The following is a 24157-nucleotide window of genomic DNA, read 5'->3' as shown; positions in this document are numbered from 1 at the left end:
CCTGTGTCTCCGCCGCGCGCTCTCATCCGAACATCTGAAAATTTATTGGGAGGCCGCACAGGATCTTGGGGCGGGTGCATGCACAGTTCAGATGTTCGGCCGGGAGACGAGGAGAGACACAAGCTAAGTATATGGAGCAGCGTGCACCCGCACAGACTCCGTGGGACATGAGAGAAGAGGACAGAGGAGTCAGCTCTGGATCGGAGACCAGCACCAGCGCTAGAGGGACATCTGAAAACTACACTAGAAGAAGATAATCGCATTAAGAGGTATCATTTAGGGTAAGTCCTTACACTAACATTGGGGGGAGGGAAATAAATGAAACTTTAATGTCACTTTAAGATTCATACAGACAGTATTCAAGATAAGTGAGCAAAATGGTTTAGTCATTCAGTGTTACAGCCATCTACTGTAATCTGTTATGGAAATGAATCCTCTGTAGCACAGGGTGAGGTTTAGATTGAGCATGCAGGCTACAAATCTCAAACAGCTTTCATTGCACCATGACCGCTCATTAATTGTGCATGATGGTTGCCCCAGATTTAAAATGTATGTAAACCCTAACATGTAGTACAAGGGCCTGCTTGACTGGATACAAATTGATTGAATAGTTTAAGTAGGTCCTCATGTTATGTATGTTTGGTTATTCTTCAGTAGATTACAATCTACCTGTTCAAAGGTTGGACAAAGTGAGCTTATAGGTCATTTTACAAATGAATTGGAATGTGTGTGGACTCCTAATCTAAAACCAACTGCTCACCCAAAATTATGGTTTAGTCATTCAGTGTTACAGCCATTTAAGATTCATGCAGACAGTATTCAAGATAAGTGAGCAAAATCGGTTTACCATCTACTGTAAACTGCTATGGAAATGAATCCTCTGTAGCACAGGATGGGGTTTAGATTGAGCATGCAGGCTACAAATCTCAAACAGCTTCCATTGCACCATGACTGCTCATTAATTGTGCATGATGGTTGCCCCAGATTTACAGTGTATGTAAACCCTAACAGCAAACTTCTCTTATTTGGACCCTTTTGGTCTGTTAAATATACCAATAAAAAGTGTTTTGTTGTATCTGTTTGACCCTGACACTCTCTAAATGCCTCAGGTTTTGTAAGAAGGCAGTGCAAGGAACAAGACCATAAACACAGAGGGGTGGGACCTGTTTTTTTCTGAATGAACTCTTAAGAAAAGGATTTAACAGTGAGTACACAAATGTTCTTTCTTGTTCATTAAGACACACAGGATTCTGAGATATTTGGGATATCCAGATGCAGTCCAGCAAACAGGCCCACTGAAAAACAAAGAAAAACAACATATCAGAACTGTCTTTACAAGTCACCTAAAAGTGGTGGAGCGAGAAGCTGATTCCCCTTTGTGGGGAACATCTGAAATGACAAACAGAGAAGATGTCTAACGGAAGCAGGGGCCGTGAAATAGATTCGTACAGCATTAACTACATCTATACAATAAGGGGAAATCTCATTCTGATGTACTGGAGCCAGACGGAGAGATTCAAGAACAATGTCCTGGTTAAGGTGAAAAGTTGAAACCACCTTAAGAAGCAAAAAGGCTATAGGACTTACCACTGCCCTGTCTATATATAATACTAGGAAATGTTCTTTACAAGACAAGGCTGACAGTTCAGACATGTGTCCCCAGCAGAGGGGATGGCAACAAGGAAAACAACCTCGCAAGAGTGGAAAAGGGAATATCCCCGATAGATTCAAAGGGTGGTGTTTAAAGCATTAAGAGTATCAAATTCAGATCCCAGGGGGAGATGGGTGAACGTACAGGGGCAGTCACATGAAAAACACCCTGTACAAAAGTCTTAATTGAAGAACGGGAGGCTAGGGGCCTCTGGAACAAGATCATAGGCACTTAATCGTCTAAATTCTGGTCCAGACCTAACTGTAAAAAAGGACAGGATACCCCAAGGAATATTTTCTGGGATGAAAAGATTCCTTCCTTGCAGCAAGCTAAATAAGTCTTCCAAGTACATTGGTAGACCTCTTAGGAAGTGAACTTCCTAGCTTTTAGCATCATAGGATGCACCAATTCAGAAAGGTCCCTATCCTTCAAGACTCGGGCTTCAGCAGACATCCCATTAAAGCCAGCAACCATGAATCAGGAAGGTAAACTGGTCCTTGAGATTGAAGATCCTAGCAATGTGAAACCACATAGCATCTGGCAGGAGTCTGATCAGGTTGGAGTACCACATACGCATGGACCAGTCCAGAGCCATGAAGATCAACAGAATGTCTTTCATCTCAATCCTGCAGAGCAGACAAGAAAGGAGTTTTAGGGGAGGAAAAGCATAAATCAGGCTGTAGTGATTCCATGAAGCCAACAGAGCACTTACTGCTTCCACCAGAGGACCTCTACACCTACAGACTAACCTCTTCTGTTTGTCTTTTTGAAACCTGGAGGCCAAGAGGTCCACATCTAGTTAAAGCCCGAAAGCAGCACAATTAGCTATTCTTGGCCTTCGGAAGAGGGGATGAGTCTTTTGAGCTTGAGGCTTGGGCTTCTTTTGCTGGTGGAGAGAAGTACTTTTATCCCAACATTCTTGATTAGGGTGTTCAATGCATCTCCAAAAAGACGTTGAAGGACATGTGCTGAAGACACTTTTTACATGCCTGTTCTGCAGACCAAGATTTAAACCATAGAGTTATCTGCATGTTCACTAATAGGATCCTCATTCAGGAAATAAGACAGTAGACAACTCGCCTACGCAGTAGTGTAGGGCAGTCAACATGAGCTTTAAGTCCTAAGCACAAATAGAGGATCAACATAAATGGAAACTGGATCCTTTTTGAGTTTAATCCATTCCTCTAATGTTTGACATACTAAAGATCACAGCCATGGAAGGTTGCAATGCAGTACCTGCCAGAGAAAACAAGGTTTTTGAAAGAATCCTTAAGCGCTTATCAGTGGGATCCTTAACTACTGGCACATCCTCTACAGGAATCGTCAGCACTGTGTTGAGCTGTGACCCTGTCGGATCAACAGTGGGAAGAGCCCATTTGTTAATAACGGCCTCCTCAAATGGATATTGGGCTGCAAAATGCTTAGGAGATCTGAACAGTTTATTAGGAGTTTGCAAGTCTGGAAATGTTTCTGAAGTCTTAGGAACTCTAAGGAAACCCAGACTAGTAGAAGCTACGCATAGGCTTTTGCCATGGCTCTGGACCTGTAAAGTGCTCTTTAACTGCAGAGAGTTTAACTAACCGAAAGTGCCAAATACAGAGCCCAGTGCCCGGGTCACATTCCAGGCAGCCCTGCAATCGTCCATTCTAGTGGGATCGAAGTCTGGCGTCCAAAGCTGTTATTTATGCCATTCCGGATAGCTGCATAAAGAGCCTAGCTCGAGCAGTGTGTGCAAATAAGTCTTTACTGAAAAAAAAATTCATCACAGAAAGAAACAAAATGGCTAGTCAAAATGGTTGAACTTTTCTCCTAAGAGAAAAGATGTAAATCCTCTAAAGGCACTAGCAAAAAACTAAGTCATATTGAGAGTGGTTATGCCAGACTGATCACTGTTTTTTTGTTTGCCAGTGTCCAAACTCTCCTGAAAGTGGCAGTATAACCTAAATGTCTCTGAATCCTGTGTTTGTCAGTCCGCCTATGAATGAGAAAGAAATACCCTATTTATTTATTTTGCCAGAAATCTTGGAAGCTGCTAACTTCCTGTGCTCTCTGCCTGTAGTGACTGTTATCAATCACATTGTTTCATTGTTTTCAAAGGACTACAGAACCAAGCCTCTCTATGTTATAGACAATAGGAAAGGGGAAAGGTTCCACAGGGCTTTTTTTTATCTGTTATCCTGATATTGGTTGTTGTCATCCAAGGATGGGAAGTGTGTTAGTGGCAGAATCACCAGGTCAAAAAAAAAGGAAAAAAGGCTCTGAAAAAATAATTAAAGCATCGACCACATCTAAGGACTTGGGTTTAGATACCCTCTAAATCACCTCTGCTAAAAGCTCTATTGGAGCAGCTGGTTTTTCACTGTCACTCTCATCTTCATCACTAGAAGACTCCTGAGGCTGCTCTGTTCTGTTTGGATTATGAAGGGCTGCTGAGTGGACCTCTGTGGACTCTTTTTCAGCTGCAGAAATAAAAACAGGTAAACATTTGTGATTACAGCAACAGTAAGGCATTCGGACAGTTTTTATTATACCACTATACTTATAATAAAAAGTTATATCAAAGTAAGGTGAGTTTTAAAGCACATAAAGAGCGTAGGTTAAGTTACAAGTTTAAATTCTATGTACCCAAAAGTGGACAAAAATTACCAATGTTTGTTGGCTCAGGTTCCTTTTGTATAGGGTCAGCGTCTATCTTCTTTGAATCCTTGAAGCTGGCTACATTATGATCTGGAATGTTGCTGCTATAAACAATAAGCTTGAGTTAGATATTCAGTAGTTTTATTTATGATGTTCTATAACCACCACACTAACTGTTGCTTGTTGCATATTTAGGCCTCCAGCTCTTCACAAAAGTCAGTGATATGCAATATAAGTTAAAAAGTTTGCCACCTGACCATCACTCCTACTATATGGTCAAAAGTATGTGGACACCCCTCCAAAATACAGTTTGTGTTTTACAGTGAAGTAAACTAAGCCTTCTGACCTTGTGGCAACAGTCAATGGAATGTTCTTTTCTGTTTCAGCATGACTGCACAAAGCCAGGTCCAAAAAGACCAGACAAGTCTTGGCATGGAGGAATTCGGGCGGCCTGCACAGGGCCCTGACTTTACTACCCTACTGAACACTTTGGGATTAATTGGAATGCCAATTGCTTCTAGTCCCACATCAATACCTGATTTCACAATGGTCTGTTGACAGAATGGTCTCAAATTCCCCCATGTCACACTCAAATAGATTGTTACAAGCCTTCCCAGAGTAGTACAGGCTGTTGTAGTTGTAGGCTCTTATAGGTGTGTAAGTGTGATAGTCAGGTGTCCACAAACCTTTGGCTACATAGTGCAAGTTTACAAGCATTGCAACGAGCAGCTTAAAAATACATACAACTAAGCATTCCTTCTTCACAATGGAATGCAACATAACCAACTTACATAATTATGCAAATTGTATTAATGTTTATATTAATCTACATCTATAGTACTATTGTATTACATAATTCCTAGTCTAAACTGCAGCATGTAGCAACAGAAAACACTATACTATACTATACCTGGGTGCCATAGGCTTTACTGTACACAGTGAGATTTGCTTTATTGGTGAACAATATCTCCTTGCAGCTGACTCTTGTCTACCAGGGGAACTCCCAGGCCTGAATGAAGGAAATATTTTATATAAGCCTTACATTTACAGATGGCATACGATGTGTGTATATATATATATAGTATAGTGGTTATGCTTCAACACACAACTACTGTACACATTATATATTTATTAGCTACCAAACTGTAAAGGTACCTCAGCACCCTTAGGCAACAGCAACTAATCACTAGGAAACAATCCAAAAGCTAAGATATTTTGTGCGCTAGACATGTATAATATGATTGTATCCTAAAAAGTTAAGTGTAAGCTGTTATAGGTAGAACAAAGAGTACTGACATCTAAACTATATAACATGCAATTTCACAAATGAAACAACCTTTTTTGTGGAAAAGGGTTTTACAACATTTACTGTTCACTGTTCCCGTTCACATGGATTTTGCAATGGCTCTTACAGTCATACGCATATGGAAGAATTGAAAAAACAAATTAGAACCTGTGCATGACCAAAAGCTAAGGACGTGTATGTCTAGAACCAGGAAACTATCTGCATGGAGTTTGCAGGTTCTATCTGTGTTATGTGGGTTTTCGGTTTCCTCTCACACTCCAAAGACATGTTGGTAGGTTAACTGGCTCTAGTATAAACTAGTATGCGTGTACATGCGAGATAGGAACCTTAGATTGTAAGCTCTTTGAGGGCAGGGACTGATGGGAATGAATAGTATGTAGTATTAAATTGATGGTGCTATATAAATACCTATAAAAATAAAGTATAGAAAAGCTGTCACTGACAACTTGCATAAAAGGCACAAACTCCAGAGCTGTTATCCTTCTCCTCTCTTTACAACTTTGTGAGTCACTGATCTGAAACAAGTATGTCAATGAGTTCCGACTTCACTGGCAGTTCCACATCTCTATCTTTGAGGCATTATAATGAAATTGTGAGTACATGCCCAGACACAGTATGCCCCGAAGGGACTATTCACATTTGTGTATATGTAGTTATATGCAAAATTTTTTATATTGCATGCAACTGCACATGTTTATGCATGCTTCTGTGAATTATATGTGCCTATTTTGTGCATTTTATATGCATGTATGTTTGCTCATTCATTATGCAAAGTGAGGCAGAAATATTCGTGATCAGAAGTTTCCATTTTGCAAATGCTTGGTACATTTCATTTCAGTGGGTCTGTTTAAAGGAGAACTATGGGGTCAGGGCTTTTCCCCATAGTTCACCTAAGGGTAACGGGAGGACACAATCTAGCGTCCTCCCGTCACCCAAAGCTCAGTATACCGCGAGCTCCCGCTAGCAGTATACTGAGACGCCACAGCCTGAATGGATTCTGACAATTCTGTCTAGAACCACCCAGCTGCGTGAGTGACAGTTGGCTCTGCCTATCTAGAGGCAGAGCCAGCTGTACCCGCCCCCTCCCCTGTCCGTTCCACCAGTCAGCGTTGGAGGATCGGGGAATCCCTGCAGTGAGCCATGAGTGACAATCACGGCTCTCTGCACAGATAGACCGAGAAGTGAGCATGCAACGGTATGTGTTCACTCACTTCCGGATCTACTGAGCCGACCTGTGACAGTTTCATTGTCACAGGTCGGCTCAGATTATGAGGCTGAGTGAAAATCACTCACCTCATAGTTCTCCTTTAACACTTGGGGGAAAAAATGCAGTAGGTTCTATATTTTAAGAACACAGATTAGCAATCCTCTCAGCTTTGGAAACCGACTAAAGTAGGGTATAATCGGGTAAAATTTTTGCATGAACGTTTGTATGAAAAATACTGTCGGAACATTCGACACTGGCATCAGAAACTTGCCAATTGTCATTCGAAATTTAATTTAATTTTCTTTTTTATTTACCATCTATTTTGTAATAAATGGAGTTTCTGAACGAAAACCACATTCACTGTTAGAAATTCATTCGGTCGAGAACATTTTTCCAACATGCTCCTTTGAAAATTTTGGGAACATTGTCGTTTTCATGTATCAATTGCACCGTAATTAATTGATAGATATTCAAATGCATGCTTCGAAAACTACTACTTTCGGACGAAATTCGAACCGTGTATACTCTACTTTAGCGTCTGTCTACACCAGTTTTTCTTTGAATCAGAAATGCTAAAGCTGTTCACATACAGGTCAATGGGAATGCAAAATCAGCTTAAAGGAGAACTATGGGGTCAGTGCTTTTCCCCATAGTTCTCCTAAGGGTCACGGGAGGACATAAACTAGCGTCCTCCCGTGACCCAAAGCTCAGAATACCGTGAGCTAAAGCTAAAAATTTGTAGCAAAAGGTCTTTCAACCAATCAAGCATCTCCAAGGTCTACTGTTCTGATGAATTTTAAAAAAACTTTTTGATTTTTTATATACATTTTTGTACTTAGTTTAGGAAAAGCCGTGTTATGTTTAATGCAGTCCTGTAATTTAGTGTTAGGTAGGACTAGACACAAAGACATTACATTATATAGTCCTGCCAATACATAGCTGGCTAATTGTTTGGTACAGTTATGTTCTGTGACTTTGTCACTAATGATCTGCTTAGGAAAGAAATCAATTCCCACACAGGATCTGCGCCATTGACTAAGAAATGAAGATAAATTAAGGAGGTCGAGAAACACGCAAACATGTAAATTTTATGCAAACAGCAATGTCTGGAAACTTCACAGCAATATTTCTTGTACCAGCCTGGGAAGCATGTTGAAGTACTATTGCCAAGTGTTCTTCCTTTACAGCTTATTGAGCTCCGGATATATAAAACTTCAGTAAAAGTAAACCTGTAAACCTTTTTTTTAATACTAGGTAAAGCAACAGCTTCAACATATAGAGCTGACCATAAGCAGGCATTAATTACCTTCTCCGTGTTCTCCTGCCACGCCAATCTGCCTCCAGACCAGGTAAGTTCGGGCATTACAGTACAGGTGACACTTCGTCCGCCTTCACATGGGGATAGTGCAACTTTAAGAACTTATTGGTCAATTACCAGACCTGATCACTGTCATGTGGGTGTGCAAAGGGGCATGTATAGTCTTGTGTAAGCTACTACTTGCTCAGAAAGGCAAAGCTCCTCTCCGGCCAGTGCCCCCTCTACTAACTAAATGACAGAAATACTCATGTACTGTATATCCACCATCGTTTGATGCTCCAGGTCCTGAGTACTTTTTCTTTCTTACTGCGGAGTGAAAGGTTCTTCTTTGGGTGCCCATGTTGCTGCCTGGTGAGGTTGGCAATACCCAATGGCTGTCTTTCAGCAGGGTCCCCAGAGTGTCCTGGAGAATGCAGCAATGGCTTGATGACATAATGGCGAGGGGCAGCAAAAGGGACTGGTTTGAGGAGGGCCTGCAGTGCTGGATCATAGATACTCACTAGTAGAAGAGGCGCCATGAAGGATCATATGATCACGGAATTAGACAACATAAAAGGGGCTTAGGAGACTTTTATTATTTTAAAAATGGTGAAAGGAGGATGGCTTTGTTTTTGCCTAGAGATAAGCTTTAAAAACGTATAGAGGAATCTCTTGCAGTCTGGTGGCAGGTGTGGAAGGCACTGGAACATGGGAAAGGTAAGTACTATGAGCAAAATACAGGTTTAGTATGTAAATATTTAAGTGTATACTACTGCATATTGTGCTAAAATATATTATATTAAGCATTTTAGAGCTTTATTAAGCATTGGGCTGTTGCTTCACTCATAGATGTATCCACTCCCCTCTTGGTCTCTCTTTAAATAAAAGGTAAAGATGCAAATTGCTGTCGGAATCAGGTTTCATGCAATTAATCACCGTAAAATAACAACCTAGTTCAGGTGCATTAAAAGTGTGCTATAGATCTGTTAAAAATCTATCAAGGAAAGTGATTGGCTGTTATAGGTAACATAAAATATCCCTAGCATGTTCTTTATGTGTGAGGCACATCATGTTTTGAAAGTGGGAACCTGGCATCTGATGGAATATGTCCTCTTTTATAAGACCTACAGCTGTTGCCTAGCACAAACACATATCTTCCATAGTTTCTGATTTACTGGTCTGCAAGCTTTCATTAATTAGTATTGTTCACTGGAAATGATGGTTTAGCTCTTAAACATTTCATGTTACTGGAAAAGCAATGATTAGTTGGGACAGAGCACACAAGTTGGGTCCCAAAGCTGCAGAACAGTTAAAAAATGGGGTCCTTTCTTTTAACTTTTATGTGGTGATCCTGCCACAAAACACATTTCTAAGCTCTCTCGTCATGCTGCATCTATAGAGGAGCAGTATTGTCACTGATCTGCCAAGTCTATAAAACAATTCACGTAATTTTGTATTGATGTGATGTCTAGATTGCTTGATCAGTTTGCCTTAAAGACTTCCCAAACGCCAACCACCTAGGAGGACTCAACCCTTAGACATAACCCTTGTTTATACAAGTAACGCTTGAGCATGTTTGCCAGTATTTGCCTGCACAAAGTACTAAACACATCTCACAACTGTTCTGAACCTTCACAATATCACTTTCTCATAATTTTTTCTTACTCCAGCCTCAAATCACCTTGTTCAACCATCTATACGAGTAAAGAACAGCTGTCAATGAACACATCATGCACCACAGCACCAGATCAGGGATTATATGCATCTTTAAACCCAACCTGTGCCGCTGAAGGAATACATGTGGCCAACAGCTGCTATAAGAGGGTTGTCTTTTCTATCTTAACAGGGTAATAGCTGCAAACACCCTGTCTTGGGTAAAAAGAAATAAAAAAAAAAATCAATTTCTTTGACACAGAGAGAGAGCTGATCGTCAGTAAGGAGAAATTCAGGTTTTGCAGGTAGCCTTCAGTCAGATAAAACACTGGGTAGCAACATTAGACAATTACTGTGCCACAGTCTCATGTCAAAAGTCTGCATCTATTTTATACAGCAGGCAGATTCATCAGTACGTGTAGGAATTAGGATAGGGCTTACAGAGACTAAGACAATTGTTTTATGCCAACTAACAGGCAGGACACTATGTAAATAGCAAGGCTGTTTTGTTCTGTCATAAGATAATAAATAAGCATCTGTCTCCGAGCTAGTCGAACTCGCTTCTGAGCCTCCACTGTGCACATGTTTATGGCTTGTTTGAATAACCATAAAGTAAAGTAGAAATAAACATTTACTTATGTAAAATTGTAATGCTATTGTTCCATGGCGGTGCCATTTGCCACATGGTTTGTCAAAAGAACTTTTAAGTGCAGGTGTGCCCAAACTTTGAACAGGTAAGTGCTTACCCTTTGTCAGGAACCGGATCGGAACCCAGGGCCTCTGCTGTAGCTGGCAGTGGTTCTACCTGCTGAGCCACCTTGGAATCTTGGACAGCTCCTTGCCTGATCTCTTGTGTAATCTTCAGTTAAACCTAGTTTTTAGGATGAATTACATTACACTAGCTACAGCTACAGAGATCAGTGCGGTCTTGTTTGTATGCTATTTTACTACTTGTTAAAGTGAAATTTAAGTGAACAATTAAAAAATCCTAACAGGTAGGCTTAATATGACAGACGAGATTGTGTAAGTCTCTTGTCTCATACATCTTCCGATCTGCCTGTCAGCACTTTTTTTTTCTGTGCATGTATGTGCAGGGACAAAGATGAAAGCACTGGTGAGGGGCAGGGGCCTGCACATCGCAGCGCTGTAAGGGGTTGCTTTGGCAGGTACGTCTGCCATACTGTGCTTATATGCCGGGCATTGTAGCACATTGTGTGGCTAAAAAACTCCTGGGGGGCTTTTTTCTAAGGTACTTTACGAATATGTAAATACTTTAAATGCATAGTATGGACACAGGTGCACTTTAATTGTCCTCATTGTTGATTGACAGAGCCGTAAACACCATGCAACCCTAGGCGTATTCAAATAATGACGGCCTTTTATAGAATCTATGTCTCTCCTACCATATAATTATTTTAGTAACAATTAATATTAGAATTTTCTGTTGGAGAAAGCATGCGGTCTGCTTTATATTCCAGCTTCTGCTCAGGTCATCAAGCGAAAAGGTAGATGATTGTATCTTTCTTGAATAATAGTGGAGTTTCTGAATTAACATCCCCTACGCACTGTTTCCTCTATAGTTCATTTGTTCATTTGTCTATAAGTGACCAAAGGAACTTAACAATATAAGAAAAAAGATGCACATTTTTGAAGCTTCATTTACACCTTACCCTGCTATCCTAGGCAATATTAATTAATATGAAGAAACAATAGTGAACACTAAGTGACATTATTAAAGTGCTTTTATATAAGCTGAGTTAGATGCACGGTTTGTGTTTGCATTGTGAGGTTATTAAATATTTTCTGCAATAATGTACTTCCACCATTCTATCAAAATGAAAATAACATACCAAAACTCTTTATGTAATAGTGTAAGTACTACCCCATATGAATATCTTTGTATGCTGTGACATTACCAGTACACTTCACTGGAAAGACGTGAACTGAGTTTTTGTCCGCGGGGTGTCCGCATGCTTTTGGCAACAAAGCACCAAAAAGTGAAGAACAAAAGCTACATTAGTCTAGTTGGCACCAACATATGTAACTTACTCAAATGCAACATTCACTAAAGCATGTAGATACTAACCCTTGTCAAGTATTATATATTTCAAATTATTACCAATAAAATATAACTGCAAAATGAACAAAATTATTTATAATGAGAACCTATATCTAGCTTATGTTTATGACTAAGTATGCAACAAATGGTAACCTACCGTGATGCAGATTCAGCAGAATGAATAAACACATTTTCTGGGAAGTTAAGAGAGAAAACAATTTAATCATTTGTTTAACTATGCATAAGACATACAAAGAAAATATCTGTAGTGACTAATAAGAAAAAATTGTTTTGTCATTTCAGCATAAGTTTATAAAAGCACATTAACATAAACTGGAATTTTAGCCAAAACAATGAAATGCAAAGCTGAAATACATATACATTAAAGACCTGGCTGCCTGTCTGACTCGAACACCCATGCCACACTGTCTATGAGTTGTGGTACAGCTCTACAGAACTTACTTTCTCAATGGACTATGAAGAATTCTCTCCCACTCTGGTGGCTTCCCCCCTATTATAGGCTCTTTCCTATAACCCCTCTAAATTTGCCCTAAAACCTTAATTTAACCAACTGAAACAAAGTAGACTGACAGCTCTGTAAAATGTAAGATAAACAGGGTTATTCACAAAAGGGTGAAGAGTTTGGAGAAGGCAGGAGAAGCTATGTTGTCCTAGATTGTTCACTTCTCCTGATTTCTCCAAACTCTTCACCCTTTTGTGAATAACCCTGATAGTCTTCATACAACTACTTGCTACAGTCACCAGTGAAGGCACTTCCACTCTAAAGTTGGCCATACAATGTTTTATTTTTTCACTCAACCCTTGGGTTGAATGAAAACAAAAAGAGCAGATTCCTCCATCAACGCTTGTAAAAGCTGCCGGCCGCTGCTACAACACCAGTATACAGCTGGCAGCTCATTGGCTGCCCGCTCTGTTCATTTAAAGATTCATCAGCTGATCAAGGTATGCCGGCCAAAGGGTGGCGACAGCAGCACCCACTGTGCAAATTTTGGAATAGTGTATGGCCAGCTTTAAGCAAGCCATACATCTTAAGATTTTTCTCATTCTTCTTCTTTCTCACTGAACAAGAAAAAATAATTGATTCCCCCATCCACGGTAAAGAGCGGATGTGGCAGAATTTCCCCTGCTTGGGATAGTATTATGACAGCTGGTATGCGCATCTGTCAGAATACCTGAACAGTGACTGCAGCTCAAATCAATGCACTGAAAGTCCAAAAGCTTTAAATAAAGGTGTTCACTCAGGAAGACAACAGGATTTGGGGGCTCAGAGATTTTTGATATTTGTGAGGACTCAGAATGGAAGAATCACCAGAATTAATCATCTGAGGGATAAAAAAATGGAAGGGGGGATAGAAGCAGAAAGCAGCAGGAGCTATTGGTTACAGTTACTCTTCAGCCAACAATTTTTCACCCGGCCTCTTTGACAAACATCGATTGCATGGTTCTAGCTGTTTAGTGTAACTCGCTGCTCGCGGTATACCGAGACGCCGCAGCTGAAGCGGATCCCGACAATTATGCCGGGATCCGCCCAGCTGCGTGACCGACAGCTGGCTCTGCCTATCTAGAGGCAGAGCCAGCTGTACCCGCCCCCTCCCCCGTCCGTTCCGCCAGTCAGCGCTGGCAGATCGGAGCGGGGAGGGGGGAATCCAGCCCCTCCCCCTGTCACGGCAGAGAGCTGTGACAGGATTGAGAGGTGAGCGAACGCCGGTATGTGTTCGCTCACCTCCCGATCTACTGAACCGACCTGTGACAGTCTCATTGTCACAGGTCGGCTAGAACTATGAGGTGAGTGAAAAGCACTCACGTCATAGTTCTCCTTTAAACTCTTTTCTGTTCATTGTTTGTGGGGTTTTATTTTAAGAAATGGCATAATGTTGATGAATGTTTCATGCTGTGTACATGAAACATAAATTAGTTGAATTAAGTAGTTCAAGCCACACTTTGGGCAAAATGATAAATGTACACACTAGGGAAGTACACACCAAGTGACGAGGGAGCATGAAGCTGGCTTTCCGGCCAAATCAGGAAGCCAGACAGCATGTATAGACTCGCCGCCCGGCTTCCTGATACCGAAAGTTCCGGTATCGGGATAGGCATGGGGAGCATTTGGGCGAGTACTCGTACTCGCCCAAATACTGGGTATTAGCACTGATACTGATACAAGTATCGTTCTCGGTGCATTACTAGTATACATTGCCAAGGATGTGTAAATTATCATTAAAAAGCTGTGTGTTATGTGCAGAAGGCAGGTGCAAAGTATAAAAATCTTAAATGGCAGTATGCCGTCCCCCGCACAGAACGTCCATGTTTGTGTGTCACATATGATGTCACCTCCCTGCCCCCTCCTCTCCTCCTCCAATCACAGAAAGAGATTTAGTGAATGGAGGATAGTGAAGAGGGACAGGTGATACGACCAGAGCGCTGTACAGCTCAAGTCGCATCTCTCCCTCTCTTCAGTCCCCAAAAGCTGAGTGTTCTATGCAGGGGATGGCATGCTGGAAGGCAGTGTGTAAATTGTAATTTTTGTAATTAATACATAACTGGGTTAAATGTATTTAATATTTTTATGCTTTGCCTCTACCAATGCATTATTGACAGATCAAAAAGTTTATTGCTGTGGACAAAACACTGACGTAAGTTTCATTCATCAGTATACTGTGAAGAACTGCATTTCTTTCTCAGGACACTCCATTAGCGTTTCCTGTTTAGTTTCTAATGTGATAGAAGAATAAAAAGGAGAAGACTGGTGAAGGAGCTTATGAAAGCTGATAACGTGTTTCAGAATACTGTTCCTACCATAAACTAATCTAAGTAATATATGTAATATAATTCCAACTTGGAGTCCAAGTCACGTTCACCATAGCATGCCCCCTGCATCCTTTATTGCAAAGCTAGTGCCTCAACAGACTGCAGAGAAGCAAAAGTTTTGCATTGTGGGGCATTAGTGGGCCCTGCCAGAGCAGGTTCATTCAGTTCTTTGCCAAGGTTCAATGAACATGTAAGTGCCACATTTAATAAACACGTAGTGTATGACCAACTAATAAGTACAAAGTGAACCTCACAACGTCCGGAACATTTGTTCTATAGCTTTTAGAAAGATCCAGGAACTCCAGGCAAACAGCTAAATACAAAGATGAAATGCATAATGTATATGAAAGCAGTTTTACCTTTCAAAAAGTTTAGCATTTCTCTCTATCTAGGTCTGAGATTTACACATCTCTACCACACAGCACAACCCTGTCTGGCCGGGGAGGAGACCTGACTCTGCTGCAGTTTTACTTTCACTTGCAGGTCTCTTCCCCAGCTTACAAATGAACAGTGAATGGAGAAGCAGCACACTAATGAGCTCATCTCTCTGCTCTATTCTCCTACCAGCATCCTCCTTGAATTGTAGCACACCTGATTGGCTTCTTGTGCCACTTCTCCTTCCCCTTTTTGAGCTCTGCTATACAGGCACTATAGGAGGCCGACCCCAAGTCAAATTAGGGTACTTACTGCTTGCATTAAAGAAAATATTTAGGAATGGATTCATGATTTAAGCAGCTGCATTAATTTGTGTCTTTTTATCTGCCAGGGGTTTAGCTTTAGTTTGGCAAAAAAAAAACCTTATACAGTAAAATAATTCAGATTTATAATCAGTAAAATACTGGCTTGAATAAGAGCAACATAAGCCATCCATTAACAAGGCAAAATGTACAGTACTTGACTTACCAATAATCGAAGAATAAACCCCGTTATAATACAGGTTTACCTTTTGTTAGTTCAGCCTGTCTTATAATTAATTACCTGTAGGTCCAAGCACTTGGAGCTTCCCATTTTGTAAATTTATTGGTTGCTGTTGAAATAGAGAAGATGTTATCAGCATCCAAAGCTCCATTAAGAACAACCATAATAATATTCAGTTCATAAAGGCAAAAGAGATTGCATAAAATGCTTTATTATTATACAATGTAGGAACGATGGAAAAGATGATTTAGAAGCAAAAATGTCAAGACATACAGTATATAATTATCTCTTGTAATATTTTTTTTTACCTTATCTGCAAACTTTTGACTGTCGCACATACATGCTTTTCTAAAAAAGAAATGATAAATCATTATAAGAAAGTATGAACATTTCTAACTCCTTTTTGCATTAAGGTACAGACTCTTTAATAAGAGATTTGTGCACTTTAACACCAAGTGCATTTATCCTTTTGGTCTACTTTCTCTGCTCCGACAGGCCCAGTCCCCGTTGTTTGTTTACATCCTGTCGCAACCATCTTCCTCTCCTGGCCGCACCTGCGCAGTACATCCCCACTGACTTCTATGGGGCCGTCTATGAGCGGAAGACAGAGAAAGATGAGCCCCATAGAAATTAATGGGGATGTACTGTGCAGGGGTGCCAGGAGAAGGAGAGGTTCTCTGTACGATCGAAACAAACGGCAGAGGCTGAGCCCATCAGAACTCGTTAAGTATTCATCTGTGAAGGGGAAGTGTGGGATCGATTAGCTCAGTTTGAAGGATAAGTGCACTCTGTTTTAAAGTGCACTTATCCTTTAAATTATAAGGCCAAATGTCTGCACTTTCTAACTGAATTTACAATTACCAGAAAAACTAACTGATGAAATCAATGTGAATGCTGCATTATTCAAAAAAGAGCTCCACTTACCGAGTTTCAGCCCATTTTAACGAATCATCTTAAAAAAAAGCAATGACAAAAAAAGCATTTAGTAAAACCAAAATCATGAAGTGAAACGGTATTTTTGTTAAATGTACTTTCTACAAAATGCAGTGCGCACATAGTATTAAAGCAGAACTACAGCCAAAGCCTTTTGTTTTGCTGGGAGTGGGGAAGGGTTAGAAATTCTGTCTAGTTATCATGGCTCTTTGCCTCAATTGGGGAGATTTCCTCTCACTTCCTGTAACGGAGATGTAGCAGAAAGTGAGAGGGAATCACCCTAAAAAGAGAGGAAGTGCTGCCTTTGACCGTTGTCACCAAAATGGGTCCCCAGTGGGATACTGTATATCTCCTACCAGTTTCAATGGCTATTGTAAAGTTTTGGATTTCCAGTCACTTTCTGTCCCGGGGGCAACTGAAAACATGAGGGAATCTGCCAAATAGGGACACAAGCAAGCAGTGACAATCTGACAGAGGCTCCATCCCTTCTTCATTGCATTTAATACAAAAAAACTAGGGATGCAGCGATATATCGGCTGCCGCAACATATCGGCTGAAAATGGCACTTTTGGCATAATGTCGAAAGTGCCATTTTCTGGCCGATACAGTGGTGCATCCATTCTTTCTCTCATCCCCGCTGGGCACTGCTCTGTGTCCAGCTGGGGAGGAGAGAAACTGTCACAGGCGGCTGAGCACTGCGGGAGGAGAGCGCTGTGAGCAGCAGGCATCTCTCCTCCCCGCACTGCTCACCCTCCTGTCAAAGATCAGAGGAGAGCAGTGTGGGCAGAGACACCCTGCACTGTCACAGGAGGCTGAGCTCTCCTCCCGCTCCGCTCGCTCAGCCTCCTCTGACAGCTGTCAGGAAGGAGAGCGGTACAAACACTCAGCAATCAGTGATCTGTAAATAATTGAGGACAAAGTACGTTGACTATATCCTCAATTATGAATGAATTATAAATTACATTTTCATTTCAGTGCACCTCTAAAAAAAAAAACATTATGGTTGAAGTTTTACTTGAAGTAGATGTTTTTTTTATCATTCTTGTAGAACAGGAATTCTTGTTAATCTCAAAATGCCTAAAATCTCCTGTAGGGTTTATCTAAGATTAACTATACATGGACTGACCTTTCAAAAAGATGACAGATCTGGATCTATCAGGTTAAAGTAGATCTAAATCTTAAAGTGGAACGATATTTAGCTTGGTGAAGGAGGGTCCTGCCATATGTATAGAATACTTGCACATTATGGCACACTTACCTCGCAGTGCGCCTTCATCCAGTGGTGAAAGGAGCAGCCACCAGTTGCTGATCCACCTGACACTGCCACAATCCCCCGCTGCCTCCTTGTTGGGGTCCCATGGCATTCCACTTAGGCCACTGGATGGCCACTGGTGAAGCAATACTTGGCATGAACTGTACAGTGACATGAAAAAAAATTGCAAGCAGCACTGGACAAAGTTTTTTTTGGCAAAATGACTGCATGTCTCTTGCAAAAGAAAACAACCTAGCTTCTTGCAATTTTTCCCAAAGGGACCTTAGTTCTACAAATGTAAAGGCGGTTTTAAGCCGCAGGTACCGCTCCAAGCTCGAATAACTAACGAAAATGGGCTGCAGGTGCCAAGGCTCTCAGTGGACCCGTCCTACATCCATATCCCAAATGTGAAGACAATAGAGCCGCTCTACCACTGAATCCAAATGTCAGTAGTTTATAAAAATAAATAAATAGACACATTTCCTGCCGCATGCATTTAGTCAATAACTGGGCTCAGTCATAAAGGAAACAGGTAGAACACGTCAGGGATGGTACCTGTATAAGCAGGAAGATGTGTCCAGTCTTTGAATAAACTACTGACATTTTGGATTAAATAAAAGTCTGTTTTCACCTGTTACCGTGTGAGTGTTGCTGATCTTTTTCAGCCACTCCCTGTCTACATGCTCCAGAGCAGTTTCCAGTTAATGACAACAGTGGTCATGCTTGGACAATGTAAGTCATAATGGCCATGTGTAGTCTTCAGCAGGTCCCTTCATCCGGTGTCAGTGTTTCCCTGATGAAGGGACCATGTTCAGTTCTGAAACGTTGCTTATTGCACTCTGTCTTAATAAAAAGAACGTCCAGAACATTTGACCTTGGGGTGTGGGTGATTTTTTTTAATAGTCTCCAGCAGGGGCACATGTGACAGGATGAGACAACGTAGGACAATGCAGGAACACCACTAGGAGACAGTTGCCAACCGAGAACAGGAAGTGCCTGAAAAAAATCCTCCATGCCAGGATTACTAGATATTATTTTATTGAAAGCTGCAGATTTAAAATACATTTTGAAATTACATTGACATATTAAAGTTTATATAGGATTTTAGTGGGTGGGTTTAGATCTACTTTAACTGGATCAAGAAGGTAACTACAGAAAGATAAGGGTGGTCATATCACATGTAATGATTTGCCAACATGCTAAACTCTGATTCCTGAGCATCAGTACTATGAGGTTCCGTTGTTGAAATGGTACTATTGTCACTCGAATCCTAGCCATTACGGGTACTTTAATAGAAACTGGTCCAAAGCATAAGAATCGCCTTAATCTTTGTTTTAAGCTGGTGTGTTTAGCAAGGTCCTGCATATTTTCTTTGAAATATGGTCAATCTATACTTACCTTCTGGATCAAGCACTTCCAACTTTCCTGACACCTGAAAAATACAGATTTAGAAACTGTCAATTTCTGAATGATTGTGGCATCAATAATTAGCATTTTATCAAAACAAAGTAAGTATAATAATATAAATAAACCTGTAATGTGGGTACACAATATACATTAAGCCTACAGTTAAATAACAGGATAAACACATCATACATGCGGTGCCACAGGCCATCTTCCCAGAATGCTGCCTGGTTCTCTAAAAAAAAAAAAACTCTCGGGTATCCGTAGAATAGTCACAACACTCCCAGTGCAGTGAAAGGTTCCTGTGCAAACTATCACTAGTCCCAGGCCATGACATGCCAATGCAAATTTCAACCTTTGCAAAGTTGGTATTTATGGAGGAACTGTGTGTGGCTCCATTAGCGCTCCGGGGGGCTGCTCTGTTACAGTACTGGTAATAAGTGGCATCTCCTACACACATTAAAATCCATCGCACTCCTAACTGCTTTTCCATCGGGATAAGGTGGGTGCAACGGTAGTCGACGGATGACCACCGTCTCTATGAGATGAGAAAATCTAAACACTGGTACTCCAATAGCAAATAGAATACATCTATTTAATGACGTACATGCAAAAAGGCATAACAAGGCGTACATGCAAAAAGGCATAACAAGCTTGAGTGCCGGTGTCCATATTTCCTCATCGCACACACACACACACACACACACAAACACACACACACACTATGTATTTTGTAAGGACAAAGTACAGTAAAAGTGGTTTACTTTCGGCCAGTTTTAACTACAAATTCCATTATGCTTCTGCCTCTGGGAGTCAGGCCTGTAACTATCAGAATCTTCCAATGCCTCATGGGGCTTGTAGTTCTTTAGAGTTGGAGGGCTGGAGTTGCCCACTCTTGCTTTAGGCACGCTACCTCTGACTGAAATCTTATATGGAGCAAACTGAAAGGACGTAAAACTTGGGGAGGATGTCACTGCTCTCTGCAGTGTGAAACATTTCTGCTTAAGCTACTGAGCTCTGTTTTTACAACAAAATAGAGACAGACAGACAAGGAGCTGAGAGCTTTATCTGCTTGTATATGAAAATACAAAATATTCACATGTAACATTTAATTTCTGAATGTCATTTTCAATTCCTCACATGATAATGGAAATGTACATGCCAAACTACTATATACCGTATTCCATTTAAAGACTGATGGAAAAAACAGAAGCCTTCTGTGAAACAGACAATAATGCTGCAAGACTCAAGATGAAACATTTACACATATTTTCTGAGCAAAAGAAACAAACCACCTGTTGGCATAGCAGTATATGAAATCCAGGAACAGACACTGAAAGAACTCGGGTATACTGCAATGCTGTTGTGTAGAACACAATTCATCAAGAAAAAGGACAAAAGATGGAAAAAATGGCCATTTTCTAGTTAGTGTTCAGATCCTACACTTCCTTCCCCAAAAACCAAAACTATGATTCTTTACCTTGCTCACATGAACTCTGGAGACAAATCCACGAACATCACTCCTAATGAAGCAGAAAAATATTCATGTTTTCAATTTAAATCAGAGAAAGCAATGTAATGAGACTGATTCACAGCATTGTAGAATGTTAGAAAACAATGTTGAAATCTCTGATAGTTTCCATTCCTGCTGCTATGGCCAAATAATAACAGTGGACACTTCACAGTTTTGGATAGGATAAAGCGACGTAGAATAGGAAGCTCTGGACACTGCAGATCATTATTCAAAACGGAGATATTCACACTGCACACATCATTATATAAAACATGAATATGGTCACTTACAGACCAAACAGCAAAAAGTTGTATTCTGTTAGAAAAGTGTAGCATTTTAAAGAAGGACTCTGTCTTTTCACGGTAAAAAGCTACAGTTCCAAGACGCTTGATCAGCAGTTCTGCATTGTCAGTGCTGACATCAGCGGCCTTCATTCCCGTTGCTTGGACTTCTGGTTGGGAGTATTACTGTCAGATTGTTGAAAAAAAAAAAGAAAAGTAAACTAACCCTTTAAGTTAGCTCGGCATTACTCAATCAGGCAGGTAATAGGGAGCGTGGGGCAATTAAAGGAGCAGCTGGAAAAATAACATACACAGGGTAAAGCTGGCCATACACCTATAGATTATCTGCAGACAATTAACAGATTCCTCCATCTACTCTAAACTGTGTGGATGGAGGAATTTCCCACTGGGCCAAGCTTCAGTATCTTGCTAGTCGACCCCATTGACTCTCAAAATACCTGAACAATGCCTGCATCCAATAAGATTGTTCAGATATTTTGTATTTTGGGGGGAAGAGGGTGGTGTGGGAGAGGGAGAGTGGTGTGGGAGAGCTTTTATTATATCCTGGAGTTGGCCTTTAAAGACGTTTCTCACTCATTCAAGTGACTTTCTTAGTTCGATTGAGTATCAGGAACATACCCCACCCTTTGTACCCAACATGGCCAGCTTAGTCACCCTTACATAGCCATTGTCATGTAATAAAATGCGTCATAGCACATGCTGATTGTCCAAAACATGATTGGAGATGTCACAGGGTGTGAAAACACCCGGTCTTCATTTACATAAATTTACTACGGTTCTATGAAGTCTGGGCAATCTGACAACTCCTCATACCTTCAGGCATGTAACTCAAACATCTGTCCAAGACTTAATGCCACCATGGTAAACGGATTATGTACAATCGAATAAGGTGTTTTCACACCCTGTGCCATTTCTTGTCATGTTCTTTGCCTTGACACATTTTATGACACCATGGGAGCGATTTGTAAAACTTCTGCCCAGCATATAGCTGGCCGAATGCTGTTTGAAGGGCACTACAATCACTAGATGGAGCCGATGGGCATAGAAACACCCCTATGCCCCTTGTCTCAATCTACTGGTGGTAATGCTGCGTCAACAGCATTTGCTAAGATTTACGCTGGGAGGAAGATTTATAAATAAGCCCCTATTGTAACTAGATAAAAGTGACTTAGCTGCCCTTGTTGGGGATAAAAACTGGGTATGTTCCTGGCATTCATTGAACTAAGGAATCTCCCTATAGTGACACTAAACTCAGGAGTTAAATCTTAAAAATGCATTCAAGTACCTTAACTATTAATATGTATCTTATTTGTGTATCACTCGGCTGTAGATCCTCAAATAATTTCTGAATTGGTGCTGACACTGTTCTTCCTTCTGGAGGGGGGCTACTTTTGTTCCCCATGGTCCCTGTGTGTGTTGCAAAGTAGCCACCGCTCCAAGCTCACGCCCTTGAGGACTACAATCTCAATACAAATTAGTAAACTAAACATGAGGTTGTAGTCCATCATGGGAGTGAGCTGGGAGCGTTGACTACTTTACAACACACACAGGGACCATGGTGAACCAAAGCAGCCACGCTCCAGAAGCAGGGACAGTGTCAGCACCAAGTCAGAGATGATTTGAGGATCTACAGGGGAGTGATACACAAATAAGTGTATGTATAAAGTCACTCGCACTCCAGTAGAATTTCAAGTCAAAAACGGTTTATTGACTCGATTGCTATCACATCATATAGATATATGATGTGATAGCAATCGAGTCAATAAACCGGAGTGCGAGTGACTTTATACATACACTTATCTTGGATTGCAGAGGCATCTGCAGTCACTTTGGCACCCACCCGGCTCTAAGGGTATTATTCGGTCAGGAGTGCGATGGGTACACTGGATTTTGATACACAAATAATATACATTTTTGTTAATACCGGTAGTTAAGGTACTTGAATGCATTTTTAAGATATAACTCCTGAGCTTAGTGTCACTTTAAATTAGTGGTGAAACGTCTCCAACATTACATAACAAATCCGGTTAAATATGACTTACTACTAACTATACCATGACCAGGATTCATGAGAACCTTCACAGACAAGCACTGAAGGGTCGGTTTTCTATCCAAAATGAATAAAAATGTTGGCATTAGATATACTTTTGAATGGCAAATACAACATGTTATTGTGTGTATGGTGCTTTACCACAATATGGTAGTGTAAGTGAGCCCTTATTGTTCTTATAAATATAACAAATCACAGAATAAAATTTTGCAAGAGTTACTAATGTATATGAGCATATGAATGTGCATTGATCACACGCAAACAAGCAAATCCTATACTCACGGAATTCACTACTGTATATGTCTGCGATGTGCCTGAATGAGCATTTCCAGGCTACAGGTTATTTACGCAGACTTAAAGGAGAACTATGGGGTCAGTGTTTTTCCCCATAGTTCTCCTTAGGGTAACGGGAGGACACAAACTAGCGTCCTCCCGTTAACCTAAGCTCAGTATACCGCGAGCTACAGCTCGCGGTATACTGAGACGCCGCAGCTGGAGCGGATCCCGACGTAGATGACGGGATCCGCCCAGCTGCGTGAGTGACAGCTTGCTCTGCCTATCTAGAGGCAGAGCCAGCTGTACCCGCCCCCTCCCCCGTCCGTTCCGCCAGTCAGCGCTGGCAGATCGGAGAGGGGAATCCAGGCCTCCCCCTGTCACGGCAGAGAGCCGTGACAGGATCGAGAGGTGAGCGAACCTGATATGTGTTCGCTCACCTCGCGATCTACTTAGCCGACCTGTGACAGTCTCATTGTCACAGGTCGGCTAGAACTATGAGGTGAGTGGACTGGAAATCACTCATCTCATAGTTCTCCTTTAATAACAAGGGTGGTTTGTACGCTCCAGCATCTAAATGTACATCATCGAAGCTGAGGCGTACCTAAAATAAAAACAAGATGTTCTCTACTGTTTTGGGTTCTATCTAACTGGCCTTAGAATCTTTAAATGCACATACCATATACGCATAAAATTACATCAAGTACGCACAGCGAATGTTAAAGAAACCTATAGAAAACTCTTAAAAAGTAAAAAATCCAGAGTGAACCGTTCACGTGGAGCTCTGTGCTGCGTATGAACAATCATTCAAACAATATACAGTATATAGAATTTATCTGCTGGTTCTTGGAATACAGATTTCAGTGATATATA

The 24157-nt window shown here is 41.0% G+C and overlaps 1 protein-coding gene across 1 annotated transcript in view; it reads right to left on the bottom strand.

Annotated features, from left to right (window-relative positions):
- Positions 1–2108: 2108 nt before the first annotated feature.
- LOC108785483 overlaps positions 2109–24157 on the bottom strand; it is a 24633-nt gene continuing 2584 nt past the window's right edge. Inside the window, exons 2-12 of the mRNA XM_018554564.1 lie at positions 20627–20669; positions 19141–19174; positions 16482–16509; positions 15866–15905; positions 15618–15666; positions 11968–12004; positions 5199–5297; positions 4298–4392; positions 3974–4110; positions 2393–2424; positions 2109–2277 (exon numbers count right to left, since the gene is read on the bottom strand). Of these exons, the coding sequence (XP_018410066.1) occupies positions 2109–2277; positions 2393–2424; positions 3974–4110; positions 4298–4392; positions 5199–5297; positions 11968–12004; positions 15618–15666; positions 15866–15905; positions 16482–16509; positions 19141–19174; positions 20627–20669 (763 nt within the window). The remainder of the gene's footprint in view (positions 2278–2392; positions 2425–3973; positions 4111–4297; positions 4393–5198; positions 5298–11967; positions 12005–15617; positions 15667–15865; positions 15906–16481; positions 16510–19140; positions 19175–20626; positions 20670–24157) is intronic.

Source organism: Nanorana parkeri, unplaced genomic scaffold, assembly GCF_000935625.1.
Source record: "Nanorana parkeri isolate BGI_ZX_2015 unplaced genomic scaffold, ASM93562v1 scaffold165, whole genome shotgun sequence".
NCBI classification, from domain to species: Eukaryota; Metazoa; Chordata; class Amphibia; order Anura; family Dicroglossidae; genus Nanorana; species Nanorana parkeri.
Note: the sequence above shows the minus strand (reverse complement) of the source record. Positions and strands in the feature narration are given on the sequence as shown.